The 19,260-nt window shown below is 38.2% G+C and overlaps 1 protein-coding gene across 2 annotated transcripts in view; it reads right to left on the reverse strand.

The window, feature by feature from the left end:
* Positions 1 to 2,608: 2,608 nt before the first annotated feature.
* Positions 2,609 to 19,260, reverse strand: part of Dcc (DCC netrin 1 receptor) — a 1,150,309-nt gene continuing 1,133,657 nt past the window's right edge. For both annotated transcript variants that reach the window (XM_036204806.1, XM_036204805.1), the window contains exons 28-29: positions 13,195 to 13,337; positions 2,609 to 8,212 (exon numbers count right to left, since the gene is read on the reverse strand). In XM_036204806.1, the coding sequence (XP_036060699.1) occupies positions 8,123 to 8,212; positions 13,195 to 13,337 (233 nt within the window). In that variant the 3' untranslated portion in view covers positions 2,609 to 8,122. The remainder of the gene's footprint in view (positions 8,213 to 13,194; positions 13,338 to 19,260) is intronic.

Consider the following 19,260-nt stretch of genomic DNA (forward strand, 5'->3'; position numbering starts at 1 on the left):
AGATGGATATCTGACTCCCAAGTACTAGGATTAGAGGAGTGTACCACCACTGCCTGGCTTCTATGTTTAATCTAGTGTCTGGCTCTGCCCTCAGGCAAACTTTATTTGATACATAATATATCACCACAATGTATGTGGACACATCTCTCCAAATGGGTAAAGGACATGCAAATACACATGCCCCATGTGAATGCTTATCAAAAGTGACTTAAGCAGAGGAAGGACTAAATAACCAACTAGGATGATCCAATCTGTTTGCTGTCCACCTCTTTCTATAGCCCTTCTTTCATTTATCCAGTTGGCCATTGAACAAAGTGGCCATGGTGGCAGTGATGGAGGGGTTATACATGGGTTTGACAACATAGACTTTCACTCACCAAGACTGACCTGAATATGGCTGCTTTTGAGTGCCATATCTGTAATCAGAAAGTGAGTGACCCTTATGTTGATTCTGTTGAGCCACTCCTATAACAGAAAGGGCAGTCCTTTGTCCTTACTGGAATTGATGCTTATTTTGGTTATGACATTTCATTTCCTGCACATAATGCTTCTGCCTAAACTACTATCAATATCATAGTATTCCACACAGCCTAATTTCTGATCAAAGAACTCACAGCCAAAAAGTGCAGCAGTGGGCCCACAGTCGTGGAATCCACTGGTGGTATCATGGTCCATACCATCCTGAAGCAGCCAGTTTCATAGGATGATGGAATAGCCACTTAAGGATATGGTTACAGTGTCCTTTAAAAAGCAACAGTCTGGGCCAGGGGAGATACAGAAGGCTGTATATGCTTTGAATCAACATCCACTATATGGCGCTTTCTCCTATAGCCATGTCTCAAGGTCCAAGAATCAAGGGTTGGCAGTGGGAATGGTACTACTCACTATCACTCCTTGTGATCCACTAGGAAAAGAGTGATTCCTTTTCTCGTTATTCTATTCTCTGATAGCCTAAAGTTTTGATGTTGAGGGGGGTTTGTATTTGTGCCAGGACAGATGTCCTACAATCCTCAGCAATGAAGACATCAGTCACATCTTCACAGAAAGAATGAAGGAAGATCTGCTGTGGTTCTTGCTAAGAGTGGGCAAAATACAGAATGGGTAGTAGAGGAAGGTAATATCAGCTCAGGTTACATGACTAGTTTCAGAAATGAGAATTGCTAAGCATGTTTCTGTCCTACCCTATTATTTTAAGTACATATTGGTGAACATATACATATTTATTAAGTAAATATTTGTGTTTTCTTTCCCTTATTTCTTTACAATGTATTGTAACATCATTTGAGAGCATATCATTGGATAAATACTCTATATAACTTACTAAACACTAAAAGATGAACCATCTCTGAAGGTATATATATATATTATGTATATGTATCCATTTATAGCTGTGTTCAGGTTAGTGATACCAATTTAGGTAGAATTGTGAACCTATTCACTTTTTTTCTGGAAAGAAAGCGTGATATAAAGATGTGTGAGTGGAAGTCAAGTTGACAAATGTGGGCTTGTGATGGATAACCATGGTTATCAATGTGACTGGATCTGCAATTAACTAAAACGCAAGTCACTCAGCACTCTAGTGGGGGGCTATCTTGATCAGATTATTTGAAGTTAGAAGTCCTACCTAAATGTGGGCAGCACCTTCTCCTGGCAGACCAGATAAAGGGGCTTGAAAAAAATGATACATTTGCCTCTTGCATGTTTCCCTTCACTCTCACTGGCAAGTTGATCTATTGTGTGGTTGCATGTTCATCCCCCAATTTTAGGATGAACATGGACTGAAGACCAGAGGTACTCCAGGAATTCAGTGCCAAGGACTGGGATGATGTTCATCCCCGTGAACTATGTAACTTTCATGTTTTCAGCTTTTCCAGTGTGAGATACCTATTGTTGGATTGCCCAGACCTTATTGTGTAAGCTAATCTAATATAATAAAACCCATGATACATACATATACATGTATGTGTACACACACACACACACACACACACACACACACACAGACACTTCTATCAGTTCTATTTCTCCAGAGAACTCTAATATAATGTCTAATCCTTTTGGTACTCAGAACTATATATTATAAAAGACACCCGTATTTCCATGTTTTTTTTTTTTTTTTTTTTTTTTTTTTTTTTTTTTACCGAAAAAGAAATATTAGGACAATGGGAAATACACTTACATACTTCTTTGATTTAGAATGATCTTAACTTGGGTGACTTCTTCAAAAACAAGACCAGCCATGAAGATGTATTTGAAGATGCTTTACTATAAATGCCTCCAAGCTGAAAACATCAGGGGACGAGAACAGCGTGGGTGGGGAGAAAAGCTAAACATGGACACATTCTCAGTAGTATAAACCTGTAAGGGAGTAACTTGAGACTTCTTTTGCTTTTGTTTATGGAGTAGAGTTTTTGTCCTGGTTGGGGTGAGTTTGATTAATTCTCAGAGGTGATTCTATTTAGAGGAGTGGTTCTCAACCTTCCTAAGCTGTGACCCTTTAATACAGTTTCTTATGTTGTGGTGACCCTCAACCATAAAATTATTTTCATTGCTACCTCATAACTGTAAGTTTGTTACTGTTACGAATGACAGTGTAAATATTTGATATGCCATCCCTGTGGGGTTGCAATCCACAGGTTAAGAACCACTGATCTCCAGGAAAGAGTTTGAACTATTTAGCTGCCATGTGTAAGGCAGAATGTGACTTTTCCATTTCTCCTGTGCAGGAGTGTAAATCATGCTCTGGAAGCTTGGGACAGTGCTGCAATAAAACAGTGTAGATATAAGCAGCTGTGATTCAGCATACACTGGGGGTGTGCAGAAAAAAAAATGTACAAAGATGTAATAAGATATAACAAAGTACTATCATAGATGTTAAAAGATATTAGGTACCCTGAGCGTAGGAACAGACCAGCTAGAGCAGATGATGGGTGCTGGGGGAGAATAGTCCCTTACTATGAATAAAGTAAATAAAGAATTTTATATCAAAACTTTATTTATTAAACAAAAAATGCACCATTGGAATAACATTTCTATAAAAAATGAATATGAGACTGTTCTACAGTGATTACAAAACCCCCTTTTCCTCATGTAGTAGTATACAAGTTCATGTGTAGAAACAGTCATCGTTTTTAAACTGTAAGCAAGCTTCCTTTCTCATAGAACAACATTTACACTTAAATATTGCAATCACTACTCTAATTTGGTTAACAATGCTAGAGGCTGACAATTCCAAGAAACTCTTTGTAGGCTCAAAACACCTTTTTATTTTTTAAAAAAGCTGTTTTGTAACAACAAAAAGTTTCTTCTTTTCCACTAAGGCTAGTTAAAGCTGTAGTGTACCCATTTCTACCAAATAAACATATCACTACCACACTAACAAGTTGAGTTGCAAAGCCCTTTGAGAAAATGAATAGCACTGATCTGCAGGATGCTGTCTGCATTATTTTAGGTTTGGTGTTATCTTCTTTGAAGCCCCAGAAAGGGGGAAGGTGGTAATGGTGGAACTTCAGTGAAGGCTTTGCCTGGCCTGGACATTTCCTCATGCTCAGCAGTGGACAGTCCATTTCTATAGCGGCCCCTCTGAGATACAAAACACTGCAGCTTTAACAGCCATGCCTAGATCCCAACCATATCTCCCTTTGTATCATAAATTATCCAAAAAGAAGCCACTTCTAAATAATAAATTAAATATTACTTATAAAAAGTACCCCTCATACCCACCCACCCTTCCCCCAAACAAGCTGACAATTCACAAAGTTCAGAATTGTCAGGTTTACCCTACAATAATAAAAAACACATTTTTTCCTCCTCTCCAACATTCCTTTCTTGCATCTGAAAATACACATCGAACACACAGTGAGATCCCTTGGCCCATGCCTCTGTATTTATGATTTCTTGTACAGTTTTGCTGTTGCTCTCCTATCAACAACGAGAATCACAACAACAAAATCATAAGATGGTAATGCACAAAGCTGTGAGCAAGAGAAAAACGCCCTTCAGAGTGTTGCTGAAAGTCTTCCTGTGAAAAGCTACCCAGTGGCAGAAGGGGTGGGCCAGATTAGAAGTTAGACTCATATGCTAACCTCTTATATAACCTCATTGACAAGAAATAGAGCATTTCTTTTGCAAAACAAATCTTTCTGGAAGCAGTCATTTGATTAACAGGGTAGACTGAGGCATGAGGACATGTACTTTTGGTTGGATGGGGAATCACACAAAATACCTATCTGTGATTTTTCAAAGTATCCAAAGTACTTTAAAAATGGGGACTAAAGTACACAGCTCTTCTGTATAATATTAAAGTGATCTTTGGAAAGTCATTAGATAAATACAAATTATGAGGAGAACATTGCTTTAAGTTTGACTTTGGAAAAGGGAATTTGTATTTGAGCTTGTTGTGGTGGATGCTGCAGATCCTTAGAACCCTGGGCTCTGTAGTCTTCAAATCATGGTAAGTAGGTATACCCAGATGCCCAGACCATGATACTAAATTTTAGCCTTGGGGATAGACTGTGATTACATAAAGAGAACTAACTAAGAAAGGGGGAATATACATGTATTTTTGGTACTACCACTCTTCATCTTTTTTTAAGGTCATATTACTTTTATTTTCTTCAAATCCATCTAAGACTTGGGGTTTTTCCGTTTTCCTTTGTCTCGCTGACTGGAAATGAACATTCCAAAATCTCTAGAACTATGGGGGCTTTGGAAAACAATTTGTGTAAAATGTCAGGCAGCCTTTTAAGTAATCTTTGGTTGGACTCACAGTCCACCTACCATGTCTGAGACACTGTGTTCCAAGACTCTTATTTGAACCAAGTCTGGAGAAGGATCCAGGGGAAAGGAAAGAATCAACATCATCTCACAGCACCAACTCCAGAGGCGGAGGGGGGGTTGGGGAGGGTCTCGAATGACCTGTGCTGCAGAGGATGTTTACTGGGAAAGCCAGTGAATGGCAAGCGTTAGCTTTAAAATGCTGTCTTCATTCTTTTTGTAAAGGCCGCCTTTGCAGAGCATGAAGCACACTCCTTATTTTCAACAGCCTTGAGTTTTGAAGAAACCCACACTATTATAACATCCAGTCTCCAAAAGGAGTTACATCACTAACTTGACTTCCTTATTGCTGGGTTGTTCAACTGAGTATGTATTTAAAAATAGCCTAAATTAAAGCTGTATTGTTTAAATATTCTAGAAGATTATGGGTTTATTATGTGGAGGCAGTTATAGCCAGTTTCCCACTGAATATAAATAACTAAGAAATACTTAAATTTTGACTAGAGTGTTACAAAAAATGGTTCTGTGTACACTTTGAGCTATCTCCACTTTTGTCAGTTTAGACAAATGCAGAAATTTCTGGAGGAATGAAAATAGTTTTCTTCTCAAAATGAAATAGAAAAAAAATAGCAAAGTTCTTCAAGAACATAGTGTATGGAAACCCGAGTCCTCCTGCCAAATTTGATTTTCTTCCTTTTCACAGAGAATTGATTCCTGATGCAGAGATGCTGGTTACATGTTCAGCTTTGCCTTATGGGAGTCAACGAGATTTATAAGTTTAAAAGGTCCTGCATCCTGTGAGCTTGACTCAGAAGGAATCAAACCAAACTGCTTTACACCAGCCACAGAGTCTTTCTTGTTAACAGAGACAAGGGAATTAAAATGTCACCTGGAAACCTGGGCAAGTTTTTTGTACACACGTGTACAAAAGGGATTCGGGAACTAGAGTTCTGAGGAAGCCATGTTGAACTAATTGAACATGAAAATCATGAGGTTAATGATACCAGTCTCTGAGAATGATAATATGACTTATTAGAATCACTAACTGATTAAATAAACTATTATATTAATTTATTGAAATATTCAAGGACATGAGGCAGATATAGCTCCCACTGAAACTGAATAACATACTTCCAATGACTTAAAAATTACATTTCCAGAAATTATTGACTAAGCAGAAAGGCCTAGAATTTTCTGAAAATTCTAGTTGTCTTGACTGTTCAACTAGATTTTACAGGACAACGTTCCATTCTAACTCATTCCCTGAAATCTGAGGGTTGTAGCATACCACACACTGAAACTTCAGTTGACCCTCATGGGTATCAAATGCTTCCAAAAAGTGGTTCCTCTTTGTGGAATCTAGAAAGAGGATCATATTGTAGGATTTTGAGAAAGCTATGTGCACATTTTCCAGTTGATAATCAAGGATTATTTTTTCAAGTATTGAATGCTATGTTAAGAAATGCTTTATTTCAGGTCAGTTGAGAGTTGTCTACCTAAGTGCCCAGACATTGAACCATTCTGTCCCATTAAATAACATCACATAGCTTTTTGAAAGTACTTCCAGAAAAATCTCAGTAAATTGAACAAGCACTCTTGTTGAAGGAAACATTTTGCAAGTGGACCAGACTTTCTAATGAACCATTTGAACAAGCCCTCTCTTTGACATCAGATTTCCTTCCCGACATAAAACTGTAAAAAAATAATCTGAATTATTATTTCTGTTACAGTGCCATTTTGCTCAAAATATTTCATTCAGGGATTCATATATAATTACCCACCTAATAAAAGGAGCTATTAGGTTGTAAAGATCCTATCCTTGCCATGCTCTTTTAAAATTATGAGCTACTCAAGCTTGAAATCAAAGGCAGAGCTGAAAGGAATAATTCAGCTGAAACTCTCATTGGGTTTCAAGTCACCTAACTGATAAATATGCAAACTAGCTCCCTTTTGGCGACTCGGCTGCATAAATAGGGATTAACTCCAAATACAGCTGAAAATTCATAAACTAAAAGGGAATGCACAGAATGTTCTTAATTTCAGCTAGTTTCAAGCTGTTGATAACATGGCAATAGTTGAAAATTCTAGTCCACAGTTTAAGATGCTGCTTCGAAAAATACCTACAGGAGTTATGATGTGTCAGATGTCAAATGGCACTCACTACTCTCTCCTCCTTGACTGTCCTAGGCATGGTATGGAAGGTTGCCTTGCCAACAGAGCCTGTGGTCAACATCCATTAATGTTGCCTTGCACAGCTCAGTGAAGATGCTATAGGTGGGAGTTACATCTCTCAGGAAAAGATGCTCTTGGAAATGCCCTTTCACCAGCCCCACAGAAGGATATTGGGGACACAGGATGTAGGATGCATGGAGCTGGCCATTTTACCTAAGGCTACTTGCCCAGGAGAAGTAGAGGGGTGATGGGTGGAGGATTGTGGAATGTTTCTGGCCTAATGCCTGAAGAAGAAGCCTTAATGAAACTCAGACAGGCCATCACAGTGTGGAGCGGCACAGAAGCCACTCGAGTGGAAAAGTATCATATTACAAGCTTAAGTACACAATCACCATGTGTCTGAGAAGATTGCATATTGTACTCTCCTTCTAGAAAGGTACTGCTGTTGGCAGGATACCACCAGTTGAGGATTTTTAAGTTTCTACACTCTAGACATAAACGTTAATCATGGATGGATTTACAAACACTTGCTAAAATTGGTAAAAAATTTTATACCCACTCACTAATATCTGCCGCTTGTGTGAGATGAATGAGTGAGCTATAAACGAGCATTCACTGCCTTTTGCTTGTTCACTTGTTTACTTTTTCTGCTGCCAGGAAAACATCCAATCCTTTGGTGCTATGGAGTGAGGGAATTACCATGGATGCTTTATAGTTTAAAAGTTGAAAATAAAAATAGTGAGTTTGTTTTTTTTTTTTTTCTGATTTGCTATGGTATGGTACAGGCTGGAATAATGCACTTGTATTTTGTAAGACTGGACCTACACAGAAAAGGAAAGTTATCACTGAAAGAAAATGTAGGCATTAGTGTTGACACCATGGTCACTGTAGTGACAAAGACCCAGAACTATGCTGGCAACTTCAGTCTTGACTTTTCAGTGAATATGCATCTTTGCTTTTGCTCAGGGACCTCATGGCCATCCTTGTCCAATTCCTGATGTCCATGTAGGATGGGATGCTGATTCCTTCTGAACTGCATCAGATGTTCCTTAACTGAGTGGTCCTGACAGTTGACCTGTACACTGGTTAGAGTTTATGGACACAGGTGTGCTGTTTATGGATAATTGGTATGCTGTAAAGTTCCCAGAAAATCTCAGTGCTTCGGCAATATGTGTCAAAAAGCTGAGCCTGTGATGGCATTTAGTTGCTTCATTAGCCCTTCCAAACTTGCCATTTGCTCACTCAAGTCATCCTGTTCATATACCTAAAAAGAGAATGAGAACAGTTAGTACTGTGCCTTGGTAGGCTTCTTCCATGAAGTATCCACTTATTATTTTGCCATTGCCTGGCCACTGATAATTCTTGAACTTGACATAGGGACCTATAGCCAGAACTGTGCTTAGAAGTTTTTTTTTTTTTTTTTTTTTTAACTGGATGAACTTGTGATAGAAAATGAGTGAGCAATAAATGATTAAATACTGCTTTTCTGGACTCTATACCTTTAATAGGGAAAAGGCTTTACAGTTAAAAATACCCTATTTTAAATCATGTTCTATCAATTGTTAGCTTTGTGGTAATGAACAATTTAGTAGACTTCTTTGATATATAGTTTTCCATTTCTACAAAATGATAATGGTGTCTATTTCTTATTCTGAGCATCCTGTGATGTACTTCCTGCATGTTACAGTGTCTGGCATGTGATTCATTTTAAACACATTAGTTTATTTTCATTTTGATAGGTTATCTGTAAACATGTATCCAAATATCAACATCACCAGTTTTTTTTTATTTTTTATAATATAGCATAGCCTGTTAGATTTGTATGGCAACTTGAAGGTTTCCTGGTTGATGAGAAATGTGTAGATCATGACTTTTGCTTGTGAGTAAAAACAAAGTTTATGCACAAAGCCAGAGTGCTTTGCATAGGTGTGAAGGAACTCTTGCAGCATGGTAGGAATGCTGTACAAACTATGAGTCTGACCTGCACAACTCTTAGTGAATGCATTGCCTTTCATTCACTGTGAGAGACTTGTATGAGGTTAATTGCTAGTTCCAGGATTTCTACTTATCCAATATCCTCAGCTACTGACCTTAGAACTTTTGATTTAATAAGGAGAGGGCTTCAATATTTATATACATGCTGTTTTTAGCCAGTCTTTTTATTTGTAAAATGGGACTAGCGAGCTTGCCTCAGTTAATATGTCTAACAGTTAAGGGCTGCCTGCTGGTAAGTAGTCAGTAAATAGCAACTCTCACCCATTTTTTCCTTTCTTAAATGTAATTTTTTAAAATGAAATATTATGAATTATTCTCAACTATCCCTTTCAATTAGTTATATGACTGAAACAATGATTTGAACCATTATTTGTACTCCATGTAGCCAAGAAGCATTACTTATTACCATGGTCAGAGTTCTCCTAATCCTGCTAAGCGAGTGTCCATCATCTCCAGAGACCATCAGAAGAATTTGCATTACAAGATCTTCACAAAACCTTGTCATCCATGGAAGAATGTTCAGACAAATGGGCACATGGTGTTAACCCATGATCTTCTTTTAGTAATATGAACACACTAATGTATAGAGTGTGGCCATATATCATTCAAAGCTGACCAGGGATTGAAAAGTAGCCTGTTGGTTCAACACACTATTTTATATAAAAAGAATAAAGGTGTAGTGTAGTAGGAATCTTAAAGGTACTTATTAATAAAATCAAACCTGAGGCCAGTTATTGGGGTGAATGCTGGAAGATCAGAGACACAGAACAAGCCACAGCTTCCTCACCTCGCCAGTTCCTCAGCTGATCTTGTTTCCTCAGATTGCAAGCTTCTGAGTCCTCATCCAAATGAATCTCAGCTGAACTGTGCTGCTCCAAAGCCTAAAAGCTCAACCAGCCAAATGCTTCTAGTTTCTGGTCTTTACACCTTATATACCTTTCTCTTTCTGCCGTCACTCCCTGGGATTAAAGGCTGGATTTCTGAGATTAAAGGTGTGTGTCTACATGCTGGCTGTATCCTTGAACACTGAGATCTGCCTGGCTCTGCCTCCCAAGTGCTGGGATTAAAGGCGTGCACCACCACCACCCAGTTTCTGCTATTGCTTGCTCTGACCCATTTTCTAGCCACCATTTTTGGCTCTGTATCTAGTGGCTGTTCTCAAACCCCAGATAAATTTGTTAGGGTGCACAATATTTTGGGGAACACAATACCACCACATTGTAGTGAGATGATTACTTGATCAATCATTCACCAATTCTTTCTTTCTTCCTTTCTTCCTTCCTTCCTTTCTTCCTTCCTTCCTCCTTCCTTCCTTCCTTCCTTCCTTCCTTCCTTCCTTCCTTCCTTCCTTCCTTCCTTCCTTTCTTCCTTCCTTCCTTTCTCTCTCCCGATCTCTCTCTTTTTTTCTATTTTTTATTTTTTCTTCCCCCTTCCTTCCCTCACTTGCTCCCTCCCTTTCATCCTTCCTTTCTTTTTATTTTTCTTTCTTTCTTTCTTTCTTTCTTTCTTTCTTTCTTTTTTCTTTTCTTTTTTTTTTTTTTTGAGGTAGAGTCTCACTATGTACTCCAGGATGGTCTGGAACTCTCTGAATAGGCCAGGTTGGCCTCAGTCTACCAGAGCTTTGTCCACCTCTGCCTTTTCAGAGCTTGGGTTAGTGTGACAGCACACAGGTTCTCGGTCAACCATTTTCAAATATGCTCTTTTCATTGTCCGGGTTATTTATCTGAATTTAGCTACTGGATTCTTGAAGTACAGTTAGTCCAAATTCAAATGTATTTCACATATAAAACACATATCTAATTTTGAATGCGTAATGTGAAGACAAAAGTAAAAATACTTTATTGACAGTTGTTTCATATTTATCAAGTATTAGTATAATACTTGGAACATATTGGATTAAACACAAGACAACATTAAATTACACTTTATCATTTTTTTATGCTTTTAATATGGCTCCTAGAAATTTTAAAATTATTCAGAGGGTCACATTACTATTTTATAGGAAGATATTGATCTAAATTTGCTCCATTTCTGCGTTTCTTTTCATTTTTTTCTTATGGCTTTTAATATTATGTCCTTTGCTTTCACTATTTTCAATCAACCTTAAGGATAAAACACGCCATTTGACATCATTCATTTGACATCAGAGTTAGAAATTCTAATTTAAGAAACACTTTGTAAATTTAATATTTTTGACCTAATTTGGCAAATGACCATAAATCATGTGACTAAACATATATTGTAATAGACAGTTGTATTCTGAAGAGAGGGCAGTAGGGGCCTTCATTTGTCATCTTATAGGTATGTAAAGTGCATATAATGTCCTTCTGCCACACATTCAGACAAAAACACACATGACTGATTTCCTTGCTTGTTATTTGGTTATATTGCTTTGTGGTTCAAAGTGTTTAAAATTTTTGATTCATGAAAAATATATTATTAGCTACTCAAATGAAATAATCTTTTCATTTTGACAATCAAATTTCTGATGAAAATAATTTATCCTAGTAAATTGAGAGCTGCCTGACTTATCAGGGATTGATTGTATTCACTCCTTTCATCCTTGGAGATCACTTAAGATTTATCATGGTAACCTTTGCACCCTCGGTGTAAGTCTCAGTTTGTGCATGAAGTAACAGAGACTGGTTGACAGTGGCAAATTTTCTTTTCACAGTCTGTGCTTGAAAACATATTTAGTGAGATAGAAATCTAATCTTTTTTTTTTTTCATGTTTTCCCCTTTCCATTTCCTGGTAGTCAAGGTATCTGATACGTTAATTCTATAAGTTTCTTTGAACTCTTTCCTCTTGAAAACTGTTCAGAAGTTCCACTAACATTCCAAACAGCTGCCTCGAGGCAGTTCTCCTTCCAATCTCTTTCATAGTGCAGTTTTGATAGAAAAGTTATTTGCTTTCCTCTAAAATTTCTGTTTCGCCCTTACCATTGATTTTTTCCTTGAGTTTTCTAATTTATTCATATTTGACTTCTCTCCTTAGAACAGAAAATTTCTGTTCATTAACTAATGAAACTTTCCTTTTTATTTTTTAACTGTGTTTCTTATTAGCTTTCAAACTAGCATATTTCTAAAAGATTTTTTCATATAACCTTCCTTTTGGCTAGCCCTCACCTTTCCTGCTCTACTCCTCAATCTTCCAATCCCCATGACCATGCTCAACACCTAGAGAGCTGCCCCACTTCGTGTGACTTCATTATGCTCTCCTACTTATTTTTCATCTTTAGTTGGAAGATTGGAGGTTTCTATAGAGTGTTTAGGCAGCCTTCCATTTTGTTAAGTCTCTCAGTACTCCTTGGTTTCTATTGTCCAGCTCCCATCATGCTTGAATATTTCTGCTCCTAGTATTCCCCTTTCTCTACCATTTTCTTTTCTAGAGTAACTGCATTCACTTTTTTTTTCACATGTTACTTTTTTTATTGTTATATTTGTGTTTTAATTTTACACATCAGCCATGGGTTCCCCTGTCCTCCCCTCTCCCGCCCCCACCCTCCCCTCCCCCCCCCATCCCCTCCCCTCCATTCCCATGTCCTCCAAGACCAAGACACCCCTGGGGATTCATTTAAACCTGGTGGATTCAGTACAGTTGCAAAAAACACAGGGACAAATAGCCAATCGAATGGAAGCACATGAATTATGAACCAACGGCTGAGGAGCCCCCAGCTAGATCAGGCCCTCTGGAGCCAATTGAATACCTTGATCTGTTTGGGAGGCACCCAGTCTGTGGGACCAGCACATTCACTTTTTTATTTTGGCGTTTTCTTTTCAGTTCTATATTTTTTGCTGTTTTATGGATTTAGAAACAATGATAACTTCAGAAAATTCCTTAGAATATAGCTTTCAGTTAAATATCAGTTCAATGATGAGCACAAAGTTTTGTTTTCAGGATTTTAAGATATTTTATAGTAATCACAGGGTGTGTGTGTGTGTGTGTGTGTGTGTGTGTGTGTGTGTGTGTGTGTATGTGTAGGCTCTTACATGCACAGAGATACACACATGTATGAAAACATACTTATATATGATTATATGAACTCATAGACTAGTGAATCTTTTTGTATCTAAGGTTGCCCTTTATCCATAAACACATCTTTAATTTAAGTGAGTCCCTGGTATATATCATTTTTTTCCATAATGTTTTTCTCATCACATTCAAGTGTAAGCAAGGTAGGACGACAATGGCCTGATGTGATGGTGATTTAGATTACACAGTACAGCATGACTCTAAACTTTGGCTCTTACACTGGCTGGATCCTCTGTTGGCTTGTGACTCTCCTCAGACACTTCGGGTGCTGTTGGCACAGACACAGGAAGCAAAGGGGACCTTGCCTTTCCTGCCAGCCCAAGAGAGGCTGTTTTAACGTGAGTCTTGGGAAGAGTAGGTCCTGGAATAGAAAACACAGGGTGATGAAAGTAATGTATAGACCATCCAAGGAATAATGTCTGTCATATAAACTGAATCCAGTAGGCTGCCCTTGACTTTAGTATGTTCCTCATTCTGTATGTATTGATAGATCCTGACACTCAGAGCAGGCTCATTTTATTTCCCCGATGGAAGACAGATTGTGAGAAGGCCTTGTTGGATGAAGTCATTACTAACTTCAAGTGGATTCCAAATCAGGCAGGGAGTTCCAGACTTCTCATTACAATCCACAGATTATCAGGTGAGCTCATTATCTGCCAGCCTCTGCTTTAGGTTATTAGGAACTGTACAATAACTCCTAAATAAGCTCTAAATTATGTAAGAGATAAGGATGTGTAAGCTTAAAAGAAATGGCTGTTTGGTCTGTAAGGAAATACCAGATATTTTAGTAAAAGAAAGTATTGCATGACTAACCTGAAAGAATTGTATTATTATCTATTGAACAAAAAGGAAATATTTTTCCAGACCAAAATTGTCAACAGAATACATTTTAATATTCATCAAAAACATGCAAGAAATTATTCTGTCGAATGACAGTTTTTAACTAAATAAAGAATTAAGTTTAAAATATACCTTAAAAATCTGCTTAACTTCCAGCAGTATTTATTTCTGCTTCATTGCTATTAACTTGCAATAAATGTTTATACAGATTTATTGAATTGGCTAACACATCTCACAAAACCTAAGAGTCACATCTTCTTAGCACGGAAACCAAGAACTTTAGCACAAAAGCTATAAGGTGTCAGAGAAGCCATAGTCATGAAATTTCACCAACATGGCTGTTAGTCAACATGGGCCCTGTTCAAGGAGGACATCAATAGACATGCTAAGGAGTAAGTAAGGCAATGAGCTCCTGAGACCTTAGCTCCAGATAGACAAAGAGACACTAAGGATTGCTGAGAGTGGAAGAAACAGTCTTCTCCAGGGAAGAGCACACTAATTGGTTATCCAGCACTAAATGGTCAGCCTTGAAAAGGTATACATGTAAGTAACATTCTACACATTGAGAAGGTTGTATTTATATATTTAGGATGCACATTCACAAGCATGAGCACATACATGTGCATGTGTGTACGTATATACTCATATACAATCACACATGCACACACACACACACACACACACACACACACACACACATCAATGGGGGTACATGGCAGAGGTTGGAGGGATGGAGGGGAAAGGAGAAAATGATGTAATTATATTATAATCTCAAAACCAGACAAACTTAAAATAAAAACTTTTCAAAAAAGGTATAAAAGCTTGCCTCTGCTCCATTCTCCCACAAATAATGACACTTTAGTTATTTGTTCTACTGATCTTATTGGAGTACTATAGTCTTTGAAACACACTCCTATTTTAATAAACATACCAGGGTTAGCACATTAACTGGGTTAATGCATCTGTGACCAGAAAAAAAAGGGTCATTTTATTAGAAGCAATGTAAATACTCAAATAAATGATCTGCTAAAAGTCACCATGAAGGATAAATTTGAATATGAATCTATTTTCCTTTGTCATGACCCAACATGCAGTTCCTTTCCAATTTCATTTTATTACTGAACAACAGTATCTAAGTGTGTAACGAGACGCAGAAACCCTGCATATTCTACTGTAGCTGGTTATGTAACCTCTTGATTCTGTGAACTTTACCAAATGCATGTGATGTGCTCAGTACACACCAAAAAGCAGTTCTCTTTAAGGTAGGTATTTACAAAGAAAATGTCAATGTGTATCTTAGAAATAAAAGAGCATTGGCGTAGCTTATCATGAAGGAAATTATAGCAGGGTTGTTTCTTGTTTTGTAAGAGAAAACATATAAAATAAATATTCTCTTAGAGTTTACTAGACTTGTTCATGATCCTTAATATTTGTCTTAGTACATTTTGACAGTTTCATATGTAGAGAAAATGTGATACTTAGGCAGAGCTTACCATTATTACCACAGCAATCTCCTCAGATACATTTATTTTCTCCCTAACATATGGGCAGATGCTTCATGTACTGTACTCTATTTGTCATATTAATATATTACACTACAACACAGGTATGCCTAATGACTAACTTCATTCAATTTCATTTAAAAAATGAAGATCATTATGGTAAGTGATTGTCTCTAGTGATGAGGTGATAATTATTTATTCTTTCAGAATATACTGAATGTTATGCAATGACAAGACACTATGAGCTTTCCACTAGGGTTCTCAAATATTCTTGGATCCAGACAACAGAGAGGATGTCAATTGGAACACACTTCCTTTTCTAAAATACTATGCATAGCATCACAATGTTTGGAACGCTGGAACCTCAGTGGGGCCTGGATCCCATCCAGTGACCTACTTTATTTGTTTTGCTGAAAGAAACCTGAGGTCCTTGGAAACCAAGATCTGAGGGAGAACTAATCTCCACAAAATTTATATAGGCAACAAATTTGAGCAGTCCTCTAGAGATTACTATTGGCAGTATCTGACTGTGCAATTGGTGGCCTTAAATGCTATTTCTTTCCATATGATGAAGAAAAAGAGAAAGATACATGTATAGGAGGAATATGCCAACAGGGGTTTATTAACAGCCAATTAGAGAATGCTGGTGTCAAAACTGTTCTTTACTAAAGAGGAAATGTTGTAAATCAGAGATTTCTATGAGAACTTTTGTGCTGAGAAGCTGATCCTATTCTCCTGAGTGTGCATTAACTCTGTGCTTATGCTCCAGCTCTATTTGCACAGATTTAGCATTTTCTTCTTTGAACCTCAGATACTTGAAGTTGGACGCCAGAAGCCTGAGTCCCCAAAAGCTCACCAAGCTGTACTTTATCCTTTACTTAAGGATTTGAAGCTCACTGAGAAATTGTTTTCTGATTTGATTTTCTAGTGTGTATCCCTAGTATTCTATGGGTCTACAAGTCAGAAGTAATTCTTTACTGTGTATCTTTCACCTTACCAGTTGCCTTCCCCAAGGGCAACATTCTGACCCCAACTTATGCAGCTTTGTAACCACACATACATCTTTATATAAAATAACTAGTCTTGTGGCATGTACCATTTTGAAGTGAAAAAGGAGTACAGCCTTCTGGCATTATCGAGTGGTGCCTGGGGACTCCGCTTAAACTGAAGACATTTCAGAGAGCCATCCTGCTGCCTCTCACTCGCTGATGTATTACTTTACCTTACAGAGAACTCTTCACCTGAGTTCACTCCTCCACATTGAGGTTTCCTAGAGTTCGCTTGCAGAAAGGGCTTTGGCATACTTCTTAAACACTGCCTGGCCTTTTCTACATTGCCCTTGGGTTATTAGCATGAAATAGTCAACAGTGAACCTTCAGAGTACTTCTTGCCAGGTTAAATTCAAAAAGTCTTACTATTTGTTATGGGATGTTGGCCAAGGATCTTGCTTAGTCTCCTGGTTACCCTCTACAAAATAGGTTTCATTACAAAAAATAATATAATGCTAATGTCTGTTTTGCAGATTTAGAAATGCATTTATAGGACAGACAGTTTCATCTAAAAAGCAAAGATCGGAGATCAATCCCACAAGATGCAAGGGCCAGGCACAGCTGTAAAATTCTTTGGTGTGTCATAGTCCAGGTAGACAAATGTGATTCCTGATAATACTACTGATAAGATATTATAATAGCCTGTCCTGCAAATGTAAAAGGCATTTTGAGGGCTCTTGGGATATTGGCAAATTTTCACACTCCATCTTGCCCAAGCAACCATTTTCTATATAACTTGCTAGATAAAAGTGTTATATAGGATTGGGACAGACAGGCACAAGAAGCTTTTGAGCAGGCTAAGATCCTTGTAGGGCAGGCTAAACAACTATGTGCCCCAATACCACAGTGTCCCTTCCTGTTAAAAGTCACGAGGAGTGCAGAAGGCTATAGCTGGGGTCTATGGCAAGAGCAATCTGCTCTAAAGGGTTTTGGTCTCAGTCATGGAAAGGAGCAGAATCCCTTTGCACAGAACTAGAATAGAAACTGGGGTCAGTATATAAAGCATTGCAACAGGTAGAGTCCTCAGCTGTTTCTCCCTCAGGGACTGAAAAAGCAGCTTACCCAGCTTATCCAAAAAGGCCCATATTGAAGACCTGCTGCCCAAACCCCTTTCCAGTTTAGCACAGAATCAAACTCTAGAAAGGTGTCATGCATACTTACAGCCATGATGTGTGCTGTCTAAAAGCCCCATCACTAATGCCATGTAGGCTGTCTTAGGATCAGAGTCCTTTAAAGCTCCTGAGCATCTCCTAGTTATTGAACCAACAGCTAAGTCAGATAAAGTGCTGGAAGGGATATCATCCATCCATGTAGATGCCTGATACAGAGATGGTACAAGTAGGAACACCAAACAAAAATGTAGGCTGTACAAATACGAATGGTCACAGACATCATGTGCCTGGAAAAAGTAGCAGTTAGGAGCAGTGTGGATTGCAATAACTCATTAGACTTGGCTTGTGACAATCTGTATTGACAGTTTGGCTCTGTTTAGAATCCTCAGTTCATAGATGGCCCAGGGGGAAAAGGAGGATTGGCAGATTCTGATTTGGACCCTGTGGGGATAACAAATACAAAATAGATAAATATATAATAGAGCTTCAACTTTAATCAGAACTCCAGTAGTTTTCCATGTGGCAGACCAGAGCCCATTAAGCCTCCCTGGAAATCAGGAAGCAGATGTTCTATTCAAAGTATGGGCCATTTCCCCTCAGCTACCCTTGGAAGTTGCCCACTAAGTCCATATAAAGTCTGGTCATAGAAGAACCAATATAGGTTGGGAAATATCTAAGGCTGTTGGCATTGCTGTTAAATATTGTGATACTTTGTATGTTGACAAAACATGTGAGGACTATTCCCTATCAGGACATCAACAAATGGAAGCCCTTCTAGGATGTGTACATAAATCAATCTACACCATAAAAAAATTATCAGGTAGACTTAATAGGAACTATGCTTGCCAATAAGAGATATAAATGTGGCTGATATAAATTCATCTCTGTGTTAACATTGCCACAGGCCTATTATAAGCATTTCTGTGCAAGAGAGCAACATGGGATGCCACCATTAACGTTTTCACCCAACTCAGTGTTATCTGAGTGTCCATGAAGAATTGATAGTGACAGAGGTAGGATATTCACTAACAATGAGATACAGAATGGGATGAAGATAACTAGGTGTGATGGTATATCCACCCATCTTAAAATTCTACTGGATCTGGGTTAATCAAAAGGAAAAACACAGTGCTAAAAACAACATCTAAAGAGTCTAAATACAAAAGGTACCTTGTATGCATGGGAAAGGAAACTCCCAGAAGTCATAAGACTAGTGAATGAAAATCCCAGTGTCCTGGTCCCACTGCCTGGGGGCCTCCTAAATTGTTCAAGCTAATCAACTGTTTCACTTATCCAGGGCCCTGGTCCAGTTCCATGGGGGCTCCTCAGCTATTAGTTCATAATTCATGTGTTTCCACTAGTTTGGCTATTTGTCCCTGTGCTGGGAACTGTCCTTAATGCATGAGCTGGCTTTTTGGAACCTAGGGCCTATGCTGAGACATTTTGCTCAGCCTTGGTGTAGGGAGGAGGGGACTGGACCTGCCTCAACTGAATCTACCAGGCTGAGCTGAATCCCCAGGGGAGACCTTGCCTTGGAGGAGGTGGGAATGGGGGGCTCAATTGGGGAATAAGGCTGGGTGGGGGTGGTAGGAGGGAGGACAGGGGAATTCGTTGTGATATGTAAAATTAAATTAATTTTAAAATAAAAGACAATACAGAAAATATCAAGCATCCAATCAAAAAAAGAAAGGAAGGAAGGAAGGAAGGAAGGAAGGAAGGAAGGAGGGAAGGAAGGAAGGAAGGAAGAAAATCCCAATGTCAAGGGTGGGCTACCTCTCTTA

The sequence above is a fragment of the Onychomys torridus genome, chromosome 13 (genome assembly GCF_903995425.1).
Source record: "Onychomys torridus chromosome 13, mOncTor1.1, whole genome shotgun sequence".
Lineage (NCBI taxonomy): Eukaryota > Metazoa > Chordata > Mammalia > Rodentia > Cricetidae > Onychomys > Onychomys torridus.